The sequence below is a fragment of the Vicugna pacos genome, chromosome 16, assembly GCF_048564905.1.
Source record: "Vicugna pacos chromosome 16, VicPac4, whole genome shotgun sequence".
Classification (NCBI taxonomy): Eukaryota; Metazoa; Chordata; class Mammalia; order Artiodactyla; family Camelidae; genus Vicugna; species Vicugna pacos.
Genome location: NC_133002.1, coordinates 44,665,150 through 44,690,335, shown reverse-complemented (window position 1 = coordinate 44,690,335; position 25,186 = coordinate 44,665,150). Strand labels below are relative to the sequence as shown.

The 25,186-nt window shown below is 35.1% G+C and overlaps 1 protein-coding gene across 8 annotated transcripts in view; it reads left to right on the top strand.

The window, feature by feature from the left end:
• Nucleotides 1-25,186, top strand: part of EFCAB5 (EF-hand calcium binding domain 5) — an 83,831-nt gene that overhangs the window by 28,556 nt on the left and 30,089 nt on the right. For 6 of the 8 annotated variants that reach the window (XR_012059722.1, XM_031685351.2, XM_072939119.1 and 3 more), the window contains 8 exons: nt 1,477-1,633; nt 2,155-2,203; nt 6,175-6,245; nt 14,582-14,737; nt 16,477-16,576; nt 21,766-22,719; nt 24,332-24,409; nt 24,509-24,601. Coding sequence is in view for 7 of the 8 variants with exons in the window: in XM_031685351.2 (XP_031541211.1) it covers nt 1,477-1,633; nt 2,155-2,203; nt 6,175-6,245; nt 14,582-14,737; nt 16,477-16,576; nt 21,766-22,719; nt 24,332-24,409; nt 24,509-24,601 (1,658 nt within the window). In the remaining variant the exon portion in view is untranslated. The remainder of the gene's footprint in view (nt 1-1,476; nt 1,634-2,154; nt 2,204-6,174; nt 6,246-14,581; nt 14,738-16,476; nt 16,577-21,765; nt 22,720-24,331; nt 24,410-24,508; nt 24,602-25,186) is intronic. The other 2 variants (XM_072939121.1, XM_072939122.1) reach the window with 2 other exon arrangements.

Genomic DNA, 25,186 nt, shown 5'->3' with positions numbered 1-25,186 from the left:
GGCTTACTTCACTTAGAATAATGATCTCCAGTTCCATCCATGTTGCTGCAAATGACATTATTTTATTCTTTTTCATGACGGAGTAGTATTCCATCACATCCATCCACAACTTCTTTATCCAGTCATCTGTCGATGGACATTTAGGTTGTTTCCATGTCTTGGCTATTGTAAATAGCTTAGCACTTCTTTTAAAATGCTAATTAATCTTTCAGCAGTTCAGAAACAGGCCTTTATGTACTATTGAACAACTTGCCTGTTTTTATTTTCAAACTTCAAAGGTTAGTTTTGAAAGCTTATTTTCTTTAAGAATTTTGGAGACCTTAATATGGGCATAAAATAATTACTTAGATTTTAGTTGTTTCTTTTGAATTATAAGAGGTATCTAATTTACCAGTTCTTACTGAAAATCCTTTTGCATTTCAAAATCTGTCAGATTGCCTTAGTCTTTCTTCTTTGAAGGATGAAGACTGCCTCAAACATTATTGGAAAATGTATTTGAAAATCAGTTTGTGGGGTTTAAAGTCCTAATAGTGGTGATAAACATAGAAACAATTAAAATCACAATTTTCCTCTCAATTAAAATTTTTTTAAGTTTTGATTTGGTGTTTTTGTTTTTGTTTGCTTATTTGCTTTCTGAGGGGAAGGCAATTAGGTTTATTTATCTATATTTAGAAGAGGTGCTGGGACCTTGTGCATGCTGAGCATGTGCTCTACCACTTAAGCTATACCCTCCCCCTTATTATTTTTTTTAATTCTTGTTGTGGGGAGGTAATTAAGTTTTTATCCATTTATTTGTGTTAATGAAGGTACTGGGGATTGAACCCAAGACCTCATGCATCCTAAGCACAACCTCTGCCACTGAGCTATACCCTACCCCCCATTTTTAACCTTAGTGATTCAACTCTGAGTACAAGGGTGATTGTTATGCTCAGGGGCTGTAAAAAGTATTTGACTCTAGAGGAATAAAGGAAATTGGCAATAAACATTCCTAGGTAGAAATCAAAAGTTTGGTCCAAAGCATCAGAATTACCTTAGATACTTGTTATAAATGCAAATTCCAATTTCCCACCCTAGACTTGGAATCAGAGTTCTTTCAAGATGATTTCTGTGTCCAAGGAAAAGAGAGGTCTGCCACATTTAGGCCTTAGTGCATCCAACCTTGCTTTTAGGGTATACGTGGCAGCTTCTGGGGCTATTCTTAGTACTTTTTAAGTATAGTATTTAGTTGAGTAAAATAAGGCCTACCTCTATAAAAAGTCAAATAATAGTAAAAAGCAGTTTATGATTAATGCCGAATTCAATAAGTGCTGGGGAAAGCAGGGATCACAGCAGGCTTGAATCAAGAAAGATTTCGTGGAGAAAAGACAGGTACAAAGTTTGGATGAGGCTCTGAACTCTTTTGTTCTGCCATTTTAACAGTCTGAATCAAATCCAGTGGTCTTAGCTCAAGATGTATTCTTTTTCTACATCCTTCAGAGTATCCAAGATGAAGGAGAATGTTAAACAGAAACGAGAACAAAGAGAACACCTAAATAAAGTCAAAGCCAACGTGGCCAACACACGGAAACAGGCTTTGCAGGAGCAGTTCACTGAGTGGATTCTAGACCCCAAAGGAATGATTCCTATGGCAGTGGTAAGGAAGAGGGTATCTCTCGAGGGTAGATGGGATGGGTGATGAGAGGCTGACTGCCCGATACTGAGCAGAGTGGTAGAAGCCTCCCTCTAAATTTTCTAAATTTACCTGTTGAGGTAAGTCAATTCTTGACCTGTCTGGCCAATTGTCTCTTGAACGTTAAAAAAAAAGGATTTATAAAGGATTCTTTGGATTGTCAAGTTAGTTGCCAAAGGTGCCTTAGCTCCATCATGCCCAGTGTCTGAGGGTTCTTAGAAATGTCCTTGGAGCAGGTGAAAATGCGACACTCTTAGCATCCTAGTTCTCACACAAAATGGTTAGAAATCACTGAGGACATTGCAAAAGCATTTTATATACTTTGAAATATTCTATAAACTAAATATTTGTAATTACTATTTCTGTCCGTGGGTTAGAAGAATTACCCAGAACTTAAGTTGAAAGACTGTAGATGACTTTTAGTCTGAAAACTTAATGTGTGGTTATTGAGAAGTAATATATGGCCTCTTTTCTTTGATTTTCAGATTCAGAATGTTCTTCATGAATTTTTTCAAAATCCAGATTTCCAGCTTGGTAAGCTTGCCCATTCCTGCAGCGTTTATATTGCTCTCTCTTTTTTCGGGGGGTATGGGGAGAGATGCTGAATTAAGATGGCTAATATTGAGGTAAATATTATTCAAAGCTCTTATAGATGTACTTAATTTCTTTTGCTTTTAACAGATGGAGAATGTAGAAAAACAGAGAAACAATCAGTGATTTTTAATTCTTTTAGTTGAATGCCCCATTGTATTACAAATATTTTATAATAACCCTTTATTTTTCTATCAAATTGCTAGAAAATATTGCTTGCATACACAGACTTTTAAAAGAAAGATATGTCATAACTGTGATATAAAGGAGAAGCACAATGAAAGACATAACAATTATATGTATTGTATTTCAATATGTAAAACTCAGTTACAACTTCACTAAAAGACATATGGAGTAGTCAGACATTTGTATCTACTTATAATGAATGTTTAGATACAAGAAAAGTAAAATTATATCCGATCTGCCATTTTCTTTGCATTTGCCATTTTGAAATATGGGCAAAATGAATAGATTTATATATATATGTAGAAACCCCATGAACAGGAGAGCTACAAATGTAGACTAATACAGGTGTGTTACATTGGAGTTCAGAGGCAATTTAGGATATTACCTTCAATTATACACTTTATTAAAATGGTGAACAACTCTCAGTAAAGTTCCAACATGAAGCAAAGTACAATCTTCTGTCAAATTTTCCTAGTAGTTACTTTCTTAGAAAATTCAACAGCACAGAAATAGACTCACGGACAGAGAATACAGACTTGTGGTTACCAGGGGGGTAGAGGGTGGGAAGGGATAGACTGGGATTTCAAAATTGTAGAATAGATAAACAAGATTACACTGTATATCACAGGGAGATATACACAAAATGTTATGATAAATCACAGAGAAAAAATGTGACAGTGAGGGTGTATATGTCCATGAATGACTGAAAAATTGTGCTGAACACTGGAATTTGACACAACATTGTAAAATGATTATAAATCAATAAAAAATGTTAAAAAAAAGAAAATTCAACAGCAAAAATATGGTCTGTGTTTATACGTAAAGTAGAATTAGATTCTAGACTCAAAATTATTCTAAGCAAATTTTTCACCTACTTAAATGTCTGGCAGGAGGGGGAAAGTCTTTATTGTGCAGGAATTGCAGGAATTCTGCCCCTCCTCCTGCTCCCCATCATTGTAACAACAAAAACTCACCTGCCAATTTCCACTATGCTCACTGAGGGGAGCGGGAGACAGTACTACACCTATGGAGAACCACAGGTTTTGATGATTTTGTTCTCAAAAGTTTCTTTATAGGAGATTAAGCAAAAAAATATGACTTGTTGAATAAGAACTAGAGTTTGGGTCATAAGATTTACATAATTTATACCCAACTGATTCTTTCAATTGAATTTTTTCTTTTTTAGAACTTATTTTTATTGATGTATGGTTGATTTACAATGTTGTGTTAGTTTCAGTTATACATGTATATATATATTCTTTTACAGATTCTTTTCCATTATAGGTTATTGCAAGATCATTGAGTATAGTACCCTGTAAACCCCAAAATTCAAAATTTATCCTCCCCACACCATTTTCCCGTTTGGTAACCACAGTTTGTTTTCTATGTCTGTGAGTCTATTTCTGGTATATAAATAAGTTCATTTGTATCATTTTTTCAAGATTCCACATATAAGTGATATATAGGATATTTGAACTTCTCTGTCCGACTTACTTCATTTAATACTAAAGTCTCCAGCCCCATCCATTTGTTGCAAATGGCATTATTTCATTCTTTTTTATGGCTGAGTAACATTCCACTATGTATACTACATCTTCTTTATCCATTCATCTGTCAGTGGACATTTAAGTTGCTTCCATGTCTTGGCTACTGTCAATAGTGCTGCTATGAACATTGGGAGGCATGTATCTTTTTGAACTAGAGTTTTCTCTGGGTATATGCCCAGAAGTGGGATTGCTGGGTCATATGGTAACTTTATTTTTGTTTTTTTAAGAAACCTGTATACTGTTATCCATAGTGGCTGCACTAATCTACATTCCCACCAACAGTAGCAATTGAATTTTGACCACTTTATTACATTGATAACTATAGATGTCTGAAATATGTTCTCACCTTTAAAAATAAAATATGCTTCCTATCTTCCCAATCACTGGTCCCCAAACATGATTTGGGCCTTGCTGACAACCTTTTCTCCTTTTACCTGTTTGCAGCCTATCTAAAAATTTTAATTCTCCACAGACAGCACAACCTCAACTCCTCTTTCAGAGAACCTTTGAAATAACTTCTTTTATTCATTTAGTATTTTATGTAAGTACAGAAGGAATGAGTTAAGAGAGCTCTACTTGAGACTGTGATAAAATTAGAGAAATTTCAGACACTCTGATTGACAATGATTTCTTCTCCTCTCACCTCCTATACTATATAGTATTTATTTTCTGTGCCATTCCTTCATTCTGTCAATATTTGTTGAGCCCTCACTTAGTTCCAGATACTGTGATGGGGTAGAGGATGCAAAGAGGACTAAAACATATTTCTTGCCCTTAAGTTGCTCCAAGTCCAGCCAAGGGACAGACACATATACTTAATAACAACTGTTGTAGATAGAAACGAGTCTGGCTCGTATAATCTTCCAGAGCTTGAGGGAAATTCTGGGATGGGGATAAGAGCATCTAATGTGTAAACTTATAGTAAAGTTTATACAGTCCTCTTATGATGATACCTGATATCTCATAATAAATTATTAACAAAAATCAAGAGTGACTAAAGAATCTTTTTATGTACCAGCCCATAATAAGTAGGAAGTAGGAGAGGAAACTGGTGTATTAATTCTTTTATTATGAGCTTTCATACAACTTATGTGTTTGTGTCTTGGTAAGGTCAGTAGGATCATATAATTGTCATATCAAATGGAAGTTCAAATCAAATTTGAACTAACTGCCACATTCACTGTTATTGATCACTCTGTTATCCATGAAATTCTTTTTTGCTTGGCTTTTGTGATATCACTTTCTCTTCATTTTTTCTTTTATTTTTGATCACCTCTTAACATTTTAATTTCTTTGTTCTTCTTTTATTTGTACCTTAAATGTTGTTTTCCAGAGTTTCCTTTTTGACTCTATTATCACTTTACACACTCCCTGGGTTTTCTTATTTAAACCTATGACTTTAGCTGGCTCTCATTCATATTTCCATCCCAAACCTGCCCTCTGAGCTTCAAATCCTACTTGAAAAGATCTGCAAGATGAATGGTTATGTGAAAAAAGCAAGTTACAGATCAACATGATCATTTTTATGTGTAGAAAAACAAAAAATGTATACACACACATACACACATATGAAAATGCATAGAACGTTTCCTGGAAGAGTGACAACCAACCATTGACAGTGGCTACTTCTGGAGGAGAGGGGAGTGAAAGTGCTGGTGGGAGGTAGGGAAAAAGGTACATTTTCAAGTTTTACTGCTTATCTTTTTATATTATTTGAATATTTTACCAGAAGAACATATTCATATATTATTTATTTAACATAAAACATTGAAGACAAAATTTAATCTAAAAATATTAAAGACAAAATAAATATTCAGAAAGAAAGTCTGTAGAAGTGTTTTGTTTTAGGACTTGCTAGCATAAATGCTAACATAAAGCAACACAGGTATTTTTAGTCTTTTATAACTACTGATGTGCCTGTTTTTTTCTGCTTTATCTTAACATGGCTGTTAAAAATGTAGGCATGTTCTTTTCAGTGTTTGGTTTGCTTGCTTAAATAGAAGCCAGGCAAAATGATAATTTTGTAGTAATCAGAATGTTATCTAACTAAACATCATTTACTCTGTTACAAATATTGATGGACAGTAAGAATTTTATGTTCTTTTGGGGAAACTATAAAATGAATATAAAATATGAATGTATTATAACCAAACTATCAAATAATCTTTATTCCATAATTAGAAGAATGCTGCAAAGAATTGGATATTACCGACTCAATGGAACCAAGATTGAACAAAATGGAATTTATAGAAGTAAGAAGTTACATTATTTTGCTAGTTTCAATTGTCTTTTGGTTAATTTCACATATACATTAACTTAGAATTAAATGAAAGCATAGTGATTTATTTTATTGATTCTAAGATGTACATTTTAAAATATTTTAACCCTTCTGAAAGGTTACATCTTTTAATCAAAGGCATCTTGCAATTTCTTTCAATCAGTGGTACTCACGATGTATGTGAAGAACTTCTACTGACACCTTCGGGTAAAATCAGAAAAACCACCTTCTCATATTCAGTGAAATCTGATTATACAAATAATAATGAGGTCTAAAACTTACAAAGCATTTCCAATGGGCCAGGTGCTGTTCAAAGCTATCTACATATTAGCTCAGATAATCTCAGCAATTCTTATTCCTACTTTTATAGATGAAGATACAGAGATACAGAAAGGATAAATAACTTGTACAAAGTCTCACAATTAGTGGAGCTGGGGAAATTAGTATTCAGGCAGCTTGGCTTCAAAGTCTACACCTGAGAAAGTATGATTCTATTGTAAGGGAATGAACAAAAGAAGCAATTTAATGGCACCAGAGTCCCAAGTCTTCTGTAGCCTGTTTTTTTTTCCTCTCATGTCTTTCCTCTAATTCCCCTTGTTTTCTGCTGAGTCACTGAGTCAAGATAACTTTCTCCTTCTCCTCTCTTACATCCTTGCTCCATTGAAGGTGATGTCTATGCATTATATACAATTTCAAGGTTCTGTATGAAGGATTTCTGGAATCCTTCTTGAAATGATTACCAGATAGATAAGAATTTGACAATCCTGTCTCAATTATGTTCTGGTTTCTTATATTCTATATTTGTCTATTTGGCATCCATTAGTCACCGGGCCAACTAACGGCCAGAATTGTTTGTATCTCCTCTGTGATCCAGAGCACATGCTCTGAACCACCTCCTTATATAAATGTCACTCACCAAGTCAACATTTCCTCTTCCCTAAGTCAGCCCAAGTCCAGGTGCCATATAACTAGGGACTGCCCCTATGCCCCAAAGCCTGCAGGGATTTTTTTTTTTAATAATTTTTTTTTTTGCAGTGGGGAGGTAATTAACTTTATTTGGTTTTTCAGTGGAGGTACTGGGGATTGAACCCAGGATTTTGTGCATGCTAAGCATGCACTGTACCACGTGAGCTATGCCCTCTCCCCTGGGATTTTTTGAGCTAGCCAATCCTAAACTGCTTACTCTTACATATACATCTATTTAAATTTTTGATCCTTTGAGTTAATTTTTATGTATGATGTGAAAAAATAAAACTTTAAAAAAAAGTATTTGATAAGTCAAAGAGGCAAAAAAAAAATGAGAATATAAAGAACTTGTTAATATTATCAATAAGACATTGTATAAGTATGCATAGAGCTTCAGTCCCTACAGTGACCCTGTTCCAGTTTTCCTGGAATATTGATCAAAATTTATCATAAATAGACCACCAAGAAAACCTTATAAGTTCCAAAAACTAGAAATCTTACATGTTATAGTCTCTTATTATTATGTAATAAAACTGGAACATAATAAATTTTAAAATTATGTAAGCCCAATTACTTAGAAATTTAAAAATACTCTAATAGTTCTTGGGTTAAAATCTTACATTTAATTTTATGGAATGCTACTGAATGTTTACTCAGATGAGAAATGATAATCTTAAAACTTTTTAAAATGTGATGGGGTAAAGATTTTTTAAAACACAGATAAATATGAAAATAGAATAACAATGTATATATTCTTGTAACCTGGAATTAATTCTTGTTAACATCATGAAATATTTTTCTAAGGAAAAAATTTTCAGTTTTATAAAAATTATCATGCTCAAAAAATAATTCAAACAAGACATAGAAGTACTAAGAAGGGGATTTAATAATCATCATAAATTTCTTACCCAGAAATAACCATTGATAAACATCATTTAGGTGAACATCATTTAAAACAGCTTTACATTTTATGTCTCAGTAGACAGATGAGTATATAGCAATGTAGATGATCATAAATTCTATTATAGAAATTTAATTACTTAAAGTAAAAAGTACTTAATTGTACTTGATTCCAACAGAAAAAAAGAGAAATTGAAGTAAAAATAAGGGAATTATTGAAATTGAACATATCTGCCCAAAAGTTATTCTAAAATCATTCTAGGAAAAGACAATATGATAAAGATCAGAAAAGCTTGCAGTCATTATTTTTTTAAATCACATATTTCAGTTATAGAAACAACAGTTGACATCCTACTATAAAAGATGAAGGTTAACATTTCCTCGTATCTTTTTTCTTGTATTTCCCAATTTTAATTAGTTACTTTAAAATTTTTATTTTATCCAGATTTACACCATTCACTTTCTTCTCTATAATTACAGTTCCCATAGTTGACTAATCTTAGTCTAATATTCAAGTGGATTTGAGGCTCACTTTCTGTCCTTTTACAATGACTTTGATATTTCTGAGTTATTTATTTTGATTCATCTCTCAATTGGCTAACTTCACTGTAAAGTCATCTTTTCAGGAAGATCACAAGGGTACTGTATCTTCTAACTTCTTTTATGTTGAATATGCATGCATATTGCCTCTAAAACTATACCTTGAATGGGTATACTGTAATTGTGTCACATCTTCTTTTCACCTCAAAACAGTATAGACATTTCCTAATTATTTTCTGGTATTGAATGTTGTGATTTAGTAATGATATCAGTTTTACTTTTCTCTCCCTTCATTCATTTGATTAATTCAACAAGTATATGCATATACATTAAACATATAAACATATACACATATCATATATGAATAAACATATATATCTATATATGATATGTATATGTATATATGTGTATGTTTGTATGTATGTCCATATAATTAAAGGAGAAGATGGATGAGGGTGATGTATACTTGATACAAACTCATTAACGTTCTACATAATACCTTTGCAGATGTAAATATCTATATGTGTGTGTATGTGTGTATGAATACGTTTTTGTTTTAATGGATGATTTGGGCTATTAATATTAGTTTTTCTGACATTTCCCGATTTCTCTTCCTGAAATGCAAACAGCACATATTCAGGCACTTTCATTAGAGTGAAGAGCTGTTACATCAAAAGAAGCTAAGAAACTACTTCTTATATACAAAAATTTATTGAAAATATTTAATTACCTGATCAATAAATTATTAAAACATGACATATGACATGGAAGTTGTGTTTAGAACACTTGTTTTTTAAAATTTTCTTTTTTATTGAGGTAACATCGGTTTATAAGTTTCACGTGTACAACATGGATGGAATACTTGCTTTTAAAGAGATTTGCTTTAGGCTATTTTGTCAGTACTCATTTAATGAAAGTGGAGTAAAATGAAATTGTAAATGTCGTGTTTAAAGTCAACATATTAGACACAGGTGCCACCCAGTGGAGATACTATGTCATGCAATTGCCCCTCTGTAAAAAGCAGTATGATTAGCATTCAGGATGGAGCCTGTTTGGAGAAAGTGGAGTCACTGAGTAATGATTAATATAGAGAAAAGACAAATGGAGAGAATGAATGGTCACAGATACTCCAAATGTATATTATTTTCCTAGCATGTCTGTTTTCTGATGGATAAATGAACAGATGATCTTTTTTGTTGACTATAACCTCTCTCTTACTTTTTATCTGTTTTATTTGAGTAAATGAAGACTAAAAATAACTGTTTTAGAATATTTGCTTCCAGTCTCTTAAAGGTATATTATTTGCTCTCTGTGCTAGGAAAGATGTGAAAATTAGAGTTGTATTTCTTACCCTTAAGGACCAAATAATACATTGTTGTGTGGGAGTGTGCCTGTGGGTGGGTGTATGCAGGCATTTATGTCCATGTGCATACATACACCGGGTGGAACCAGAGTAGCCTACAGGGAGTGGAAGGATCAAAATGTAAGCAAATTAAGAAAGAAAGAAAGCTATTTCAAGTAAAAGAGAAGAAAATCATTTCAGGTATATTTGTTTTAACTAAACATCATTAATGTGGTTATAGAAAATATAGTTAACTTTTTAGGTAAGAGGGTTCTTTTATAATTTCCTGGACTCTTTGAACTCCACAAATTCCCTTTGTTTTGATTAAGAATCTCCTAATAATCTTTTTCAAGAGAAGTCTAAGAGGTAAATCTGTCTAAATTTTTCTTAGTATTGTTTTTTTAAATGTGTATCTGTTAATCCCAAACTCTTAATCTCTCCTTCCTCCACCCCTTTCTTAGTGCTTTTTAAGGCAGAGTTTACCCTGAGTTGTCAAAGTGCCCATAATTTTTTAAATGGTAGTTCCACAAATGGCTGTATCCCGTCTCCAAAAAACAGTTTCTGTAAGATGATTGGTTGTTTGGAAATTGAAATCCATTTCCAAATAGAAGCAATATATTGCATAGTGGCTGGGGTGTTTGGTTTCAAAGTTCCTGAAATGGAGTTCTTAATAAGAGTAACTATTTCTGTGGGGGAAAATGGTCCTTGAAGAAGAGAGCATCACCACACATTATCAGGGAAAGGAACTTTCTTATCTCTAAACCATTGGTGATGACTGTATACAAGACCTTTAGTGTAACAAGGGTTCATGGAGTGAAGGATAGGGATGGCCTCGGGTAGAGGAGAGCCTCCAAAGACCCTGGAGTGAGGAGGTGAAAGAGTCTGACCTCTTATCAATGCAGATCATCCTTCCCAACTCTGGGGGCTTCAGAGACTGACACACTTCTGTTTCTACTGGTGCTATCTATTGGCTCTGGACTGATAGATGTTTTTTCCCTGATCCTATTTCATAGTTAGTCCCCTAAACTCTTGCCTCCAAAGTAATACAAAGTATAGTTTTCTCAGACAAGAGTGAATCCTTTTAAAGGACTGTTCTCCAGGGATGTGTTTCCTGCTTATCAGTTCTGCTCATTCTGGGCACCAGAATCTTGACTCATATTGTCATTTGTGTTCACCATTCCCAGTTATCTATAGTAAACATTTAGATATTCCTTATCTTGTGATTATCTAAATACAATAAAAGGATCAAGAATGGGTGAATGCATACCACAGAATTATAACACCTTTATATAGTTTATGTTTGTCCCAGTGGGATGGAGATAAAAAGATTTCAAAGACACAAAGGCTGCAAAGTTTCCGTTGCAGATACTTACAGAGACAGTTTATTATATAAAGAAGGATACAGCACAGCATGCTTCCAGAGGTTTGGATTAGACCATTAGCATGGATCAGAGAAGAGGATTTAAAACCATCCTGGTTTACCTGGAACTGACTGAAGGATTTCTCAGTACATGAGACTTTCAGGCAAAATGAGGCAGCTGGTCACTCTAATTGAGGAGTTCATTTTCTTTGACCTTATCTCCCATCTGATCATTGAGGAAACTCTGGCCACCCATCGCCTGCTCACCAAGGACAAGTGGGAATTAAATATGTGTGAATCCCAAGGCTATAGAATCTAATGGTAGTTACCAACCTGTTAAATGTGACATTTACCACATTCTCAACAGTTTGGTTTCCAAGTCAGAAAGGAAAAGCCTATAATTCATTACATTTGGACTAGCACATACAGACAATTTGATTAAGTACAGTTCAAATGTTTAACAGCTCACAAAGTGATTAAACTGAAGGACATTAGTAGTTAATTATATTCTTAAATTAATCTAAGCAATTATTTCGGAGTTTATAGATATTAATTGATTCATTCCTTGGGAGGATATGAAAACACAAAGCCTACCATATGTTTTCACTTTTTCTGTTTTTACAAGAGATTCTGGCAAACTGCTATAATTATTCTATCTGGAGTTTGATTTGTAGTTCCGTTGGCAACTGGTAGTCTTTTAGTCTTATAGCCCACGCTTACAGAACATGCTCACTCAGAAAACCCATAGGCTATAAATCCAGAATGTTAAAGTGTCTCCTGGAGAAACAGTTAAATTAATTCTTGATTTAATAGCATTTCCACAGCCAGAGAACTCATATGGCTTTGAGGTCAATTCCCAAAAGCTTAATATAAAACAAGATGTGTCTTTTCATGAATCAGTAATTTTTATTTCAGCATTAAAGGATTGAGCCACAGTATTGCCAGAAAATGTCAATTATTCAATAATTCTACCTTATCAGTAATTTTTAAAAGTACCTCCTGTTTAAGCAAAAAGTCACAAAGGATTGAATAATAGGATCTTAGAATGCTGAAATAATTAGGACCAGTTGCCCCAGATCATCTGGTTCAAACTTTAGTGAATTTAAGCGTAAGAATCACCCAGAGGGCTTTTAAAGACATAGATTCTGGGTCTCCCCACAATTTCTGATTCAGTAGGCTTAGAATAGGGTGCCCAAATTTGCATTTCTAGCAAGCTCCCAAGGGACCACACTTTGAGAACCATTGATCTCATTGGGTTTTTCCTTCTAAATACGTATGTTAGCTGAGAGGATTTTTATTCTATAAAGAAAACTTTCTTGGTCACTTTCTTACCTAACTCAAGAGGAGACAAGAGCAATGACTGCAGAGAACTTACTGCGTGAAACACCTATGCTCTGTACATACACAGGATCCTCTCCATGACCCGCTGAGACAGCTACTGTGGTACCCACTTCACAAATTAAGGAATTGGGAAGTCCAGTGACTTGTCCAGGTTTACTCAGCTAGTAAATATGGGAACTGGTATTTGAACCCAGACAAGCTCCAAAATGTGAGTTCTTAACCAGTATGCTATTCTGCTTCCCAAGGTAACAGATAAGAACTTAATTGTGCTCATTGATCCATCAAGAATAATGACAATTAGGAGGTTTAGGTATCCAAGGAAATGAAATATTTAGAAAAGCTCCTTTGGTCTGCTTTAAATTTTCTTCTTTTGATCTCTATGCCAGTTGAATAATGACTTATGATTCTTAGCATGGATTCAAGCCTAATGTATCTCTTACATAATATATCCTAAATTTGCCTAGATGGTATTAATGAGGAAGTGAAATATCAGCTGTAATCTTCATTTCAAATGTTAATGAAATATGTCCAAAAAATGATACATTTTAAACAAACCGTATTGGTCGTTATTCCTTAATTGCAAGAAACAGAAACCAGCCTTAGCTAACATAGCTGAAAATGAAATGTGCAGAAACCAAAGGCAGAAATATGGTCTGACTTCGGGAAAAGACTAGAAGAGGGAATGGAAGAACAAGACTCTTCTCTCTCTGCTTTCCATTTCATCTGTCTCTATTTACAGATTTTTCTACATCCTTAGTTCACATGGAGGACTCTGGACACCCAACTAATCTTAAGGTTATGTTCACAGGTCCACCCCCTCTTAGAGACCAACTGGTCATTCTCCAGTCCTAATTCCTAATTCCCAGTGTCGAGAATCTGAATGGCTTTGTTTAGGTTAAGTATCTTCCCGTGGTTTGATTATTTCTGGCTATGGAAGCAGAATCATTCAGTACAAATTTGACTGTCACTGTGCTTGTGGCAGAGGAAGAATCATTGACTTGTGAGTTGGGCTACCACTTAAACAGGAGTCCACTCAGAAACTCTTCCAGTGCTTGATCCATTTCTCTTTACCACAAGAGACTTCCAGTCACGCGTAGATCAAGATTGTAATGTTCCTGACCTATCAAATTAGCAGAAATCTAGAAGACAATACACACTGATTATGAGGCCAAGGAGAAACTAATACATTAGTGGTGGGAGTGCAAAAGGGTACAAGCCTGATGTCAAAACCTATCAAAAATACAGATACATTTACCTTCTAAGCAAGCAATCCCCCTTCTGGGAATCTGTTCAACAGGGCTCCAGAGAAATGGCCCAAAAGCATAGATATTTTCAGACTCTACACTTTCAAAAGAAAAAACAAATCATAGGCAAAGGATAGCTTATTGCAATATCAGAAGACAACAAAAACAAAAAAAAACCCCACATCCTCTGTCCCTTATACTCCAACAGTTAAATGTAGCCAGTCTTGGAAAACACATGTTCATATCACATGCATCAAAAGAAATACTACATTCAAGTTTTAGAACTATTAATTTAAAGGCAACATTTTATGACTGTTGCTATTTCATACTGTGAGGTTAAAAACTGCCCCGTATAACACTGATGTGATCTAGAGGAAAGTTGTTCCAAAAATACCTGGTCTTACTGGTGTATGGTGTTGGGGCTGTACTGTTCGCCTCTCTCTGCAGCATAGCCTGTAGAATAGCCCTAACAGGAAAATGCTTTATCTAAGTGACAAGTAGATGATATGGGGGAAAGTTGCAGCCAATAATTTCATGCACATCTACTGAATCCTTGGGAAAAATCCAAGTAAATAGCACAGTTTCGTATCGGTTATTTATCCTTTTTTTCTCTGCAGTTCATCTCTTCACACATTGCAGACTTTAAAAGTGAAATGTTTGAGGAGCTCCTTAAGCACCTTTGCCACTATGCTGAAGAATTCAGGGAAGTCATCAAAACTGACATGAGGAAGCAGATGTTCGCTGAACTCTTCCTGCATTGTGACCGTGGGAAGGTAGGGTAAGACCCTTAAAGCAGTGCTTCCCAGACTATTTGTTGTGAAGGACCAGTTTTTAGGCCATTGTTGATGGTGACATTTTTAATATCCAATCTGTTGTGGATTGATAATGAAAATGAATTACTAGGAGGAGAATAGGACATACAAAATACAAACTGTATTTTGTTATCATCAGATTCAGATTTGATTTGTTATCAATTACATTTAGTTTGTTTCCATGTCTTGGCTATTGTAAATAGTGCTGCTGTGAACATTGGGGTGCATGTGTCTTTTTGAATTATAGTTTTCTCTGGATGTTATGTCCAGGAGTATGATTACTGGATAATATGGTAAGTATATTTTAGTTTTTAAGAAAACTCCATACTGTCCTGCATAGTGGCTGTACCAATTTATATTCTGACCAACAGAGTAGGACGGTTCCCTTTTCTCCACATCCTCTTCAGCATTTATTATTTGTGAATTTTTTAATGATGGTCATTCTGACCAGTGTAAGGCCAGTGTAAATGAGGTATCATTGTAGCTTTGATTTGCATTTCTCTAATAATTAGTGATACTGAACATTTTTTTCACATGCCTGTTGACCATCTGTATGTCTTCATTGGAGAAATGTCTGTTTAGCTCTTTTGCCCATTTTTTGATTCAGTTGTTCGGTTTTTTTGTTACTGAATTTTAAAAGCTGTATGTTCTGAAACTTAATCCCTTATCAGTCATGTCATTTGCAAATATTTTTTCCCAGTCCATAGATGGTCTTATTGTTTTGTTTCTACTTTCCTTTTCTATGCAAAAACTTGTAAGTATAATTAGGTCCCACTTGTTTATTTTGGCTTTTATTTTTATTGCTTTGGTAGACTGACCTAGGAATACATTGCTACGATTTATGTCAGAAAATGTTTTGCCTATATTCTCTTCTAGGAGATTTATGGTGTCCTATCTTATGTTTAAGTAAAAGGGTATATATTATATAATTCCAATTATATGAAATTTAAGAAGACTAATCTATAGTGATAAATATCAGGGTAATAAGTACATTCAGGGGAATTATTGACTAATAGAAACCATGAAGAAACCTTCTTGCGATGGTGAAAATGTTTTGTATCTTTATCTGAGTGGATCTTACATAGTATATATGGTCATCCATAGAGGGATGTTTCTAAAAATTAGGATGTTTTCATATTATAGAATACCATACAACAGTTAAAAGGAATAAAATATATTTCTTTACATACATGAATCAGATCTCAATGTTGAGTAAGTAAAAGCAAGGACACATGTACTATGATATCAGTATTTAAAATACATATGTAAAATGTTAACAAACATCATTTCTGGGTGTTGGGAACACAAGTGTTAGTTTTATCATTTTCTGTATGTTTCTATAATTAAATTTTTTCTCAAGATGAAAACAATGCAAAACAAGAACAAGTAGGGAGCAGTTAATTATTCCAAGTGCCATACACAGATCAGATTAGGTAAGAACTGAACATCATATATTGATTTTAGCAATTGAGTCAGTAACAACAAATATTTAAGCACCTACTAAGTGCAAGGCATTTTGACATGTCACAGAAGGGGAAGTAGAGTATAAGCCTAAAGGAAAGATACAGCTTTCCTGATTTTGATTTGCAGCTTTTATTTACATGATTATGGTGCTGGTGGTGATGATGATATCTTCAATATTCCATCTACATAAAAATTTTAAATCTCCTATAACAGCTAATTGCAAACTTTCTGCTTAGGTAGGGTTTTTGGATCGGCAGAGGACATTGGCCTTGCTGGAAACATTCTATGACCAAAGTTCAGAAGTGCTCCGAAGTTTACTCAGAAACCCAAGACAGTGTAAGTGCCACCCAGAGGGAGTATGCTCAAGCTGGTGTGATGCAGGACACTGATACAATAATACGAGGTCATTCTATCCCCATGGAATCCCTTCATATAACATCTCCCTTAGATCATGATAGCTGCATTTAGTTCTTCATTCCCCAAAATTCACTCTTCATCACATCTAGATGTATTTTTCACTATAGTGCAATACTAAAAGCTGTTAGGTCAGAAGTCTTCTAGAACTCAATTTTAAATTCATTCTCAGTTGAAGGAGTGCTTTATTGACAGTCTGGATATTTGGGAAATTAAGTTGGTAATGGTAATTCCAGTTTTAATGTCCAACTTGGAATTCTAAGATTTCTAAGAAAAATGTTTCCTTTCCTGAAGCATTTTCATTGAAATATAATTGTTGTACAATATTATGTTAGTTTCAGATGTACTTCATAATGATTTGACATTTTCATTCATTAGGACATAATCACCATGATAAGTCTAGTAACCATCTGTCCCCCTTCAAAGTTATTACAATACTATTGACCATATTCCTTATTCTGTATATTACATTCCCATGACTTATTTATTATATAACTGGAGACTTATACCTTTTAATTCCCTTCACCTGTTTCACCCACGCCACAACTGCCTCCCTGCTAGCAAAGACCCATTTGTTCTCTGTATCTGTGAGTCTGTTTTTGTTTTGTTTTGCTTGTTTGTTTTGCACTTTAGATTTCACATTTAAGTGAAATCATGCAGTATTTGTCTTTCTCTGTCTGCCTTATTTATCACCCCCATATTGTTGCAAATGGCAGGACTTCATTTATTATGGGTGAGTAATATTCCTCTGTGTGTGTGTGTCTGTGTGTGTGTGTATGTATATATTGCATCTTCTTTATCCATTTGTCTGTTGATGAACACTTAGGTTACTTCCATATCTTGGCTATCATAAATCATGCTGTAATGAATATTGAGGTGCATATATCTTTCCAAATTACTGTTTTTGTTTTCTTCAGGTAAATACCCAGAAGTAAAATTGCTGGATCATATGGCAGTTCTGTTTTTAAAGAGGAATCTCCATACTGTTTTCCATAACTGCTGCACCAATTAACAATATCGCCAATAGTGCATGAGGGTTCTCTTTTCTACACATTCTTGCCAACACTTATTATTTGTTGTCTTTTTGGTGATAGACATTCTGACAGGTGTGAGGTGGTATCTCATTGTAGTTTCAATTTGCATTTCCCTGATGATTAGTGATGTTGAGCATCTTTCATCTGTCTGTGGGCCATCTGTACATCTTCCTTAGGAAAAAAAAGTCTGTTCAGGTCCATTTTTTAATCAGGTTGTTTTTTTAATGTTGGTTTGTATGAATTCTTTGTTTTGGATATTAACCCCTTACCAGATATATCATTTGTAAATATCTTCTCTCATTCAGTAGGCCTTTTTGTTTTGTTGATAGTCTCCTTTGCTGTACAAAAGCTTTTAGTTTGCTGTAGTCCCATTTGTTTATTTTTGCTTTTGTTTACCTTACCTGAGGAGACATGTCCAAAAATATACCCCTAAGAAAGATGTCAAAGAGCATACTGCCAATGTTTTCTTCTAGGAGTTTAATGTTTTCAGGTCTTACATTTAAATCTTTAATCCATTTTTAGTTCATTTTTGTATATGGTGTGAGAGAGTAATTCAGCTTGATTCTTTTGCATATAGCTGCCCATTTTTCCCAAAACCATTTATTGAAGAGGCTGTCTTGCCTTCTTTTTTGTAGAGTAATTGACAATAAAAGTGTAGGTTCATTTCCGGTCTCTCTATTCTGTTCCATTGATCTCCATTCTGTTTTTATGCCAGTAATATACTGTTTTGATTACTGTAGCTTTGTAGAATATTTTGAAATCAGGGTATGTGATGTCTCCAGCTTTGTTCTTTCTCAAGATTGTTTCGGCTATAAGAGTCTTTTGTGTTTTCATGAAATATTTTAGAATTATTTGTTCTAGTTCTGTGAAAAATGTCATTAGTGTTTTAACAGAGATTCCATTGAATCTGTAGATCATCTTGGGTGGTATGATCATTTTAACAATATTGATTCTTTCAGTCTATGAACACAGTATATCATTCCATTTGTGTCATCTGCAATTTATTTCATCAGTGTCTTATAGTTTTCCAAGTACCAGTCTTTTACCTTCCTATTAGATTCATTCCCAGGTATTTTATTCTATTTGATGCAGTGGTAAATGGTATTGTTCCCTTAACTTCTCTTTCTGATAGTTCATTGTTAGTGTACAGAAATGGAACAGATTTCTGTATATTAATTTTATATCTTGCAACTTTACTGAATTTATTTATTAGTTCTTAGATTTTTTGTGATGCCTTTAAGATTTTCTGTATATAATATCATGTCATCTGCAAAGAGTGACAGTTTTACTTCTTCCTTTCCAATTTAAATTCTTTTTATTTCTTTTTCTTGTCTTATTGCTGTAGCCAGGCCTTCCAATACTATGTTAAACAAAAATAGTGAGAGTAGGCATTCTTGTCTTGTTCCTGATCTTTGAGGAAATGCTTACAGCTTTTCACCATTGAGCATGATGTTAGCTGTAGGTTTGTCATATATGGCCTTTATTATGTAGGTAGCATAGATACAGGTCTTGCTTTTATATTTGTTCAGTCATTGTATGATTTTTGATTCATTTAGACCATTTACTTTTAAAGTAATTATTCATTGGAATGTATTTACTGCCATTTAAAAATTTGTTTTCTGGCTGTTTTTGAAGTTCTTTTTTGGCTCTCTTCTCTTGCAATTTGATTATCACTATCTTTGATTATTACCTTTACTTTATAGATTTCTTTCTCTTTGTGTGTATGTATATCTATTACAGATTTTTGGTTTGTGGTTATCCTAAGGTTCATATATAACTACTTATGTATACATGATTATTTTAAGTTGATGATCCCTTAAGTTCAAACATGTTCTAACAACCTTCAGTTTTACTCACCCACTCATGTTTAATGTTTTTGTATCCTTTAACTACTCATTATGGATATAGATGATTTTACTATTTTTGTCTTTTAACCTTCCTACTACCTTTGTAAGTGATTGATTTACTACTTTTATTGTATATTTGCCTAATTCTCTGTGCTTATTTCTATGTATTAGGTAGGTACTTTATGTTTCCTGATCTTAGAGAAGTGGACTTATGTAGAAGACATCCCAGCAGTACACTCGCCTCTGTTTACCAGAGCTATATGCTCTATGTGGGCTGTGTGGGCCCTTCTTTATGTCAGGGCTGACTATTGAATGTGTGCTGGTAGGCAGGGCAGAACCCTGGCCTGATTGGCTGCCAGGCCCTGCCTCATGATGTGGCTGCTGGCACACTGGTGGGTTGGGCTAGGTCCTGGTGTGGCTGGCTGCATGGCCCAGGGGGTTCTGGGGCTGGTGCTGGCCCACTGATGGTTGGGACTGGGTCCTAGCATGGCTGGCTGCACAGCCCATATGGTCCCAGGACTGGTGCCAGCCCATTAATGGGCAGGGCTGGGTCGCCATGTAGTTGGCTGCAGGTCCCAGGGGTTACCCAGAGCTGGTGCTGGCCCACTGGGGAATGGGTAAGCCTTTGGTGGTAACAGGCTAAAGAGAGGACTCCAAAATGATGCTTGGCAGCACCAGTGTCTTTCTGGTAGAGAAAGCTCTCTAAAATGGCTGCCACCAGCATCTGTGTTCCAAAAGAAGTCCCAATTGCCTCCTTCCTCTCCAGATTAGCAACTAGGTCTGACCCAGGCTCCTTTCAAATTACTGCATCTGTATTGGGTGTTAGACTGTTGAGATTTTGCACATGACCATTAAGAGCTCAGTCTCTTGCTTCCTATAGCCCTCTGCCTCTCCCATTTATAAGCCCTGCTGGCCTTCAAAGCCAGATGTTCTGGGGGCTCATCTTCTGGAGACTCATCTTCCTGGTGCTGGACCTCTAGGCTGGGGATCTTGATGTCGGGCTTGGACCCCTTGCTCCTTGGGGAGAACCTCTGCAATTGTAATTACCCTCTTTTTTGTGGGTTGCCTCCCTGGGGTTATGGGTCTTGACCTAACCATATCTCTGCCCCTCCCCACCTGTCTCATTGTGATTCCTTCTTTATGTTTTCAGTTGTGGAAAATCTTTTTTTTTTTTTTTGCTAGTCTCAGGTCATTCTCATGAACAGTTGCTTTGTAAATAGTTGTAATTTTGGTATGCCCATGGGCGGAGGTGAGCTCAGGGTCTTCCTTCTCTGGCATCTTGGCAACACCTCTCTCTCTCAAGCATTTTTACTTATACACCTTTATTGTGCTTACACAGTAAAAATATCTTTTGTATATTACTACCAAAACAAATAGGATTGTGGGCTGTATTTTTATTTTTTTAAAGAGAAAGCCTTTGAATGGATGGGTTTTCCAAAGAATGTCAGTAATTTACTACTGTGTGAAAATGTATTACTTAATACTTAAAAATCTATGGGTAATGTACATAGAGGATTCCTGAAAATTGTGGGAATCACAGTTTTAGAGCTTAAATACTAAATGTTTTGGGAAGAAGAGGGACAGTCTTGTAGCATGAGTTCCATTGTCTATAACCCTGAACATCAGGGTTATTTTCCTGTTGTTGCTCTTTAACAGTGGGATTCTCATAAATGCTTTCCCTAAAATTCTGAACCAGGGGTCCGCATAAGTTATGGAGAAAAAGAATTGAGGAATGAAGAAGAAAGAAACAGGGAAAAGGGAACATAGAGAAAATGAATATTGGAAAAATATAACTCAGTAAAAGATTTTCAGAGACTTGCTTTTATTTTGACATTGCAGATATTGAAAAGATAGTTGAGGTGGAAGATGCTTGTCTGTTTCCTCAGCCCTATGCTATGCTTATTGTTGGAGGGCCAAGAGTAGAGGATAAATTCTATTTGCCTTGGCAGTCTAAGGAACTCCCCAAGTAGCAAAAGAATCATGTTCATTCCCATAACCATACCTTTTAGGAAGGGATTATTTCTAATTTATAGTAGTGAGCATCTTTTATGTTCCTCTGGATGCCTTTTTGCTTTTTATCACATTGCTGGGAAAGGTAATTGATATTTATTCAAAGCAATAGGCCTGTATTACAATCACTGTGCCTATTGCTTTTTCACATTAATTTACTAGCTCTGATTCTGCATTATAAGCTCAGTTGTTTAGGTAAATTTTTTGTTTTCTGCATTAGGGCCATTCATTGAATTTGGAGAGATAGACCTGCCTGAGTTCTGGGGAGACATGGATAATCAGAAACACATTTATGAAGACTTTGACAACGTGCTCTTAGAGATGAATATATTACTTTCCAACAAACATGCTAGCAAAACCCAAAGTAAGTTATTAGCAAATCTGGAAGATCAGCATAAACATGATGAACGTAGAAAATCAACACTACCACAAAGCCCACCAGAACAGCAGAGAGGGACAACTGTAGAACAAGAACCAGACAGAATTTCAACCAAAGAACAAGAACAAGACAGAGAGTCAACTGGAGATCAAGAACTGTACAAGGAATCAGTAGCAAAACAAGGAACCTACACAGGGTCAACTCCAGAACAAGGATCAGGTACTGAGTTAATAACAGAACAAACACCACATAGTGAGTCAATACCAGAACAAGGACTATTGCAAGGAATCCATGCTGAATTAACTGCAAAGCAAGGACTTTACAGAGAGTCAATAATTGCACAAGGACAATATGAAAGGTCAACAACAGGACAAGGATCACACAGAGAATCAGTAATAGAACAAGAAGGACCACACAGAGAGTCACCTGAGGAACAGGGACCAAGCAGAGAGTCAGTAATAGAACAAGGACCACACAGAGGGTCAAGTGCAGGTCTGAGACCACGCAGAGAGTCAGTAACAGGACAAGGACCACGCAGAGGGTCAACTGCAGAACAACAACCACACAGAGAGACAATTCCAGAAAAACAACAGGACATAGACTCCACTTCACAATCAAGAAAAAGTGGTATCTTAATAGAAAGTAAAAAATCTAGGGAGGATATTTCCTTTGAGGACATTAAAGTCCCTCCACAGGAAGAAAGGACTCAGGAACAAATATATGAAGAGCATCTATTCATGAATTCTGAACTGCAAGAGAAAATTTCAGTATCAAACAGAAAAAGTCATCTTTCAGGTAGTAACACATTTTTCCTACATCAGCCCCTTGTTTTGTAGAGTGATTTTTAAAGTCTTTTCAGAAAATATTTATTTCCATTAGGATCTTTTTCTGACATATAAGGTCACGCAAACTTCAGACTTGTTTTGCTACTCAACATGAGTCTAGACCTTGAGCAGTCAATTACATGCAAATCAGAAAGTCTCTGTTGTCAATTTACCTAGAATTCCTTTTACACTAGAAGCCACTTGTAAGGAAGAACTCTGGTACTGTTACATGTGGAAATTTTCATTGGACTATGAAAGGGAAGTAGAAGTCCTTTTGTTTTAAATGTGGTGTCTGATACTAGAAACCACTTTTAAAAATTTATTTGATTTCAAATTTTAAAAGTATCTCACTTTTTTCGTTTGTATATAAGATGTTCTAGAAGAGTCTCTGGGAGTCATATTTAAGACAGAAAGCAACTTGCATTTCAAATATTTATTCTGCAGAAGACTTTCCCTCTGAATTACCTATGCCAATTTATGCCCTTTTTATTGAAGAATTTCTAATCTTTTAGAGAGCCAATTTTCAATGCTACTTAGAGCATCAGTTAGGCATAATTTTTTTAGCTCTACTCTTTAATTCTAAAGTTCCACAGTCCCAAAGAAAATTCTTATTTAAAATTCCTAAGCAATAAGATAACCTGTGTTCTAGATTCTACATCAATAATTTAAAATCTTTCACTTTTTCAGCGTTATATTTATTTCTCCACAAAACAAAGCTACTAATTTCTGGCTCTCTGTACATAGTAGGGATACAGTTAAAAAATTAGTGATGTTACTATTCAATCAGATGTTATATTAGTGAGGACTTAATTTTGGCTATATGTAAGTGATCCAAAATGATGATGTCTAGTGGGGAGGGTATAGCTCAAGTGGTAGAGTGCATGGTTAGCACGCACCAGGTCCTGGGTTCAATCCCCAGTACCTCCTCTACGTATAAAGAAATAAATAAACCTAATTACCTCCCCCATATACATACACACAAAACCTGAATAAATAAATGTCACTCTTTAAAAAATTTTTTAAATGATAGTATCTAAAAAACAAACAAAAACAGAACGAAATAACAATGTCTTACAAGATAGGGGTTTCTTTTGTATGAAATTCAAAAGGTATATGACAGCTCAGCCCCATGAAATCAGCAGTGACTCAAGCTCCTTCTATCTTGTGTTTCCTCCAACCACATGGTCCAAGGTAGCTCACCACCATGTCCACATTCTGACCAGCAAGTGAGGAGAAAGGAGAAAGGACAGGCATCACATCACTTCCCTTCACAGCTCAGTGGGCAGAATTGAGGCATACAGTGACACCTAACTGCTAGGGAGGATAGAAAATATAGCCCTCATTTTGCATGGCCAAATTTGGGTACAACAAATAGCCTTTGTCACAGATCTGTTCTGATCAACTAAAGTTATTAACTGATACCATTGTGGTTGATTATGACACTATACATATATATAGGAAAGTACCTGAAAGAAAGTTTTTGGTGTTCTACATGCAAGGCATTTCTCTCATTTATTAACTTTAGTATATATAATAGAGTATATAATGTCCAATTAATAGACATTTTCTTTTGTGCCTTTTAGAAACTGCAAAAAAGGAAGTTCAGAAAGACAAATCCTGTGAACCCAAATCCCAAAAAATAGAAGGAAAGTCATGGTCAGGTGACTCTTCATTTAATCCTCCTTTCATTCATGCTCTAGAGCAAAAACATTGTGAAAGTTAATTTAAGTTGGCTATATTATGGAACGTGTATTTTATAGGTGAACTTCTGACTTGTACCTGGAACACGAAGTATGCTAAATGTGAAGATGAGGAACAAGCAAACTTAATCTATGGTAACTCCAGGTTCACAGGTAGATGTTAACAACAAAACTAGGAGTAATAGATAGCACTCCAATTGATGAATTTAATTTACTGTGGTACCCGATAATAAAGACTGGACTTTACCCAAGACACAATGACAGGGTGATACTTGCATTATTTTGTCCCTGAGCTGATGGATCTAAACATGTTCAAGATGACTGTTTTTGGTGGTATTGTACATATAGTGCTATTGACGAATGCTCTCTAAACCATATGCATTAATATTGTCATCCCTCAGTATCTGCAGAGGATTGTCTCCATGGATACTACCCCCCAAACTTCCCCACAAATACCAACATTCAAGGATGCTCAAGTCCCTTATATAAAATGGGGCAGAATTTGCATATAACCTATGTACATCCTCTTATATACTTTCAGTCATCTCTAGATTACTTGTAATAGCTAATACAGTGTAAACACTATGTAAATAGTTATCAATACAATGTGAATGCTATGTAAATACTTGTAGGCAGTGGCAAATTCAAGTTTTGCTTTCTGGAACTTTCTGGAAAATCTTTTTCTCAATATTTTCAATTCATGATTGGTTGAATCCATGGATGCAGAACCTGCAGATA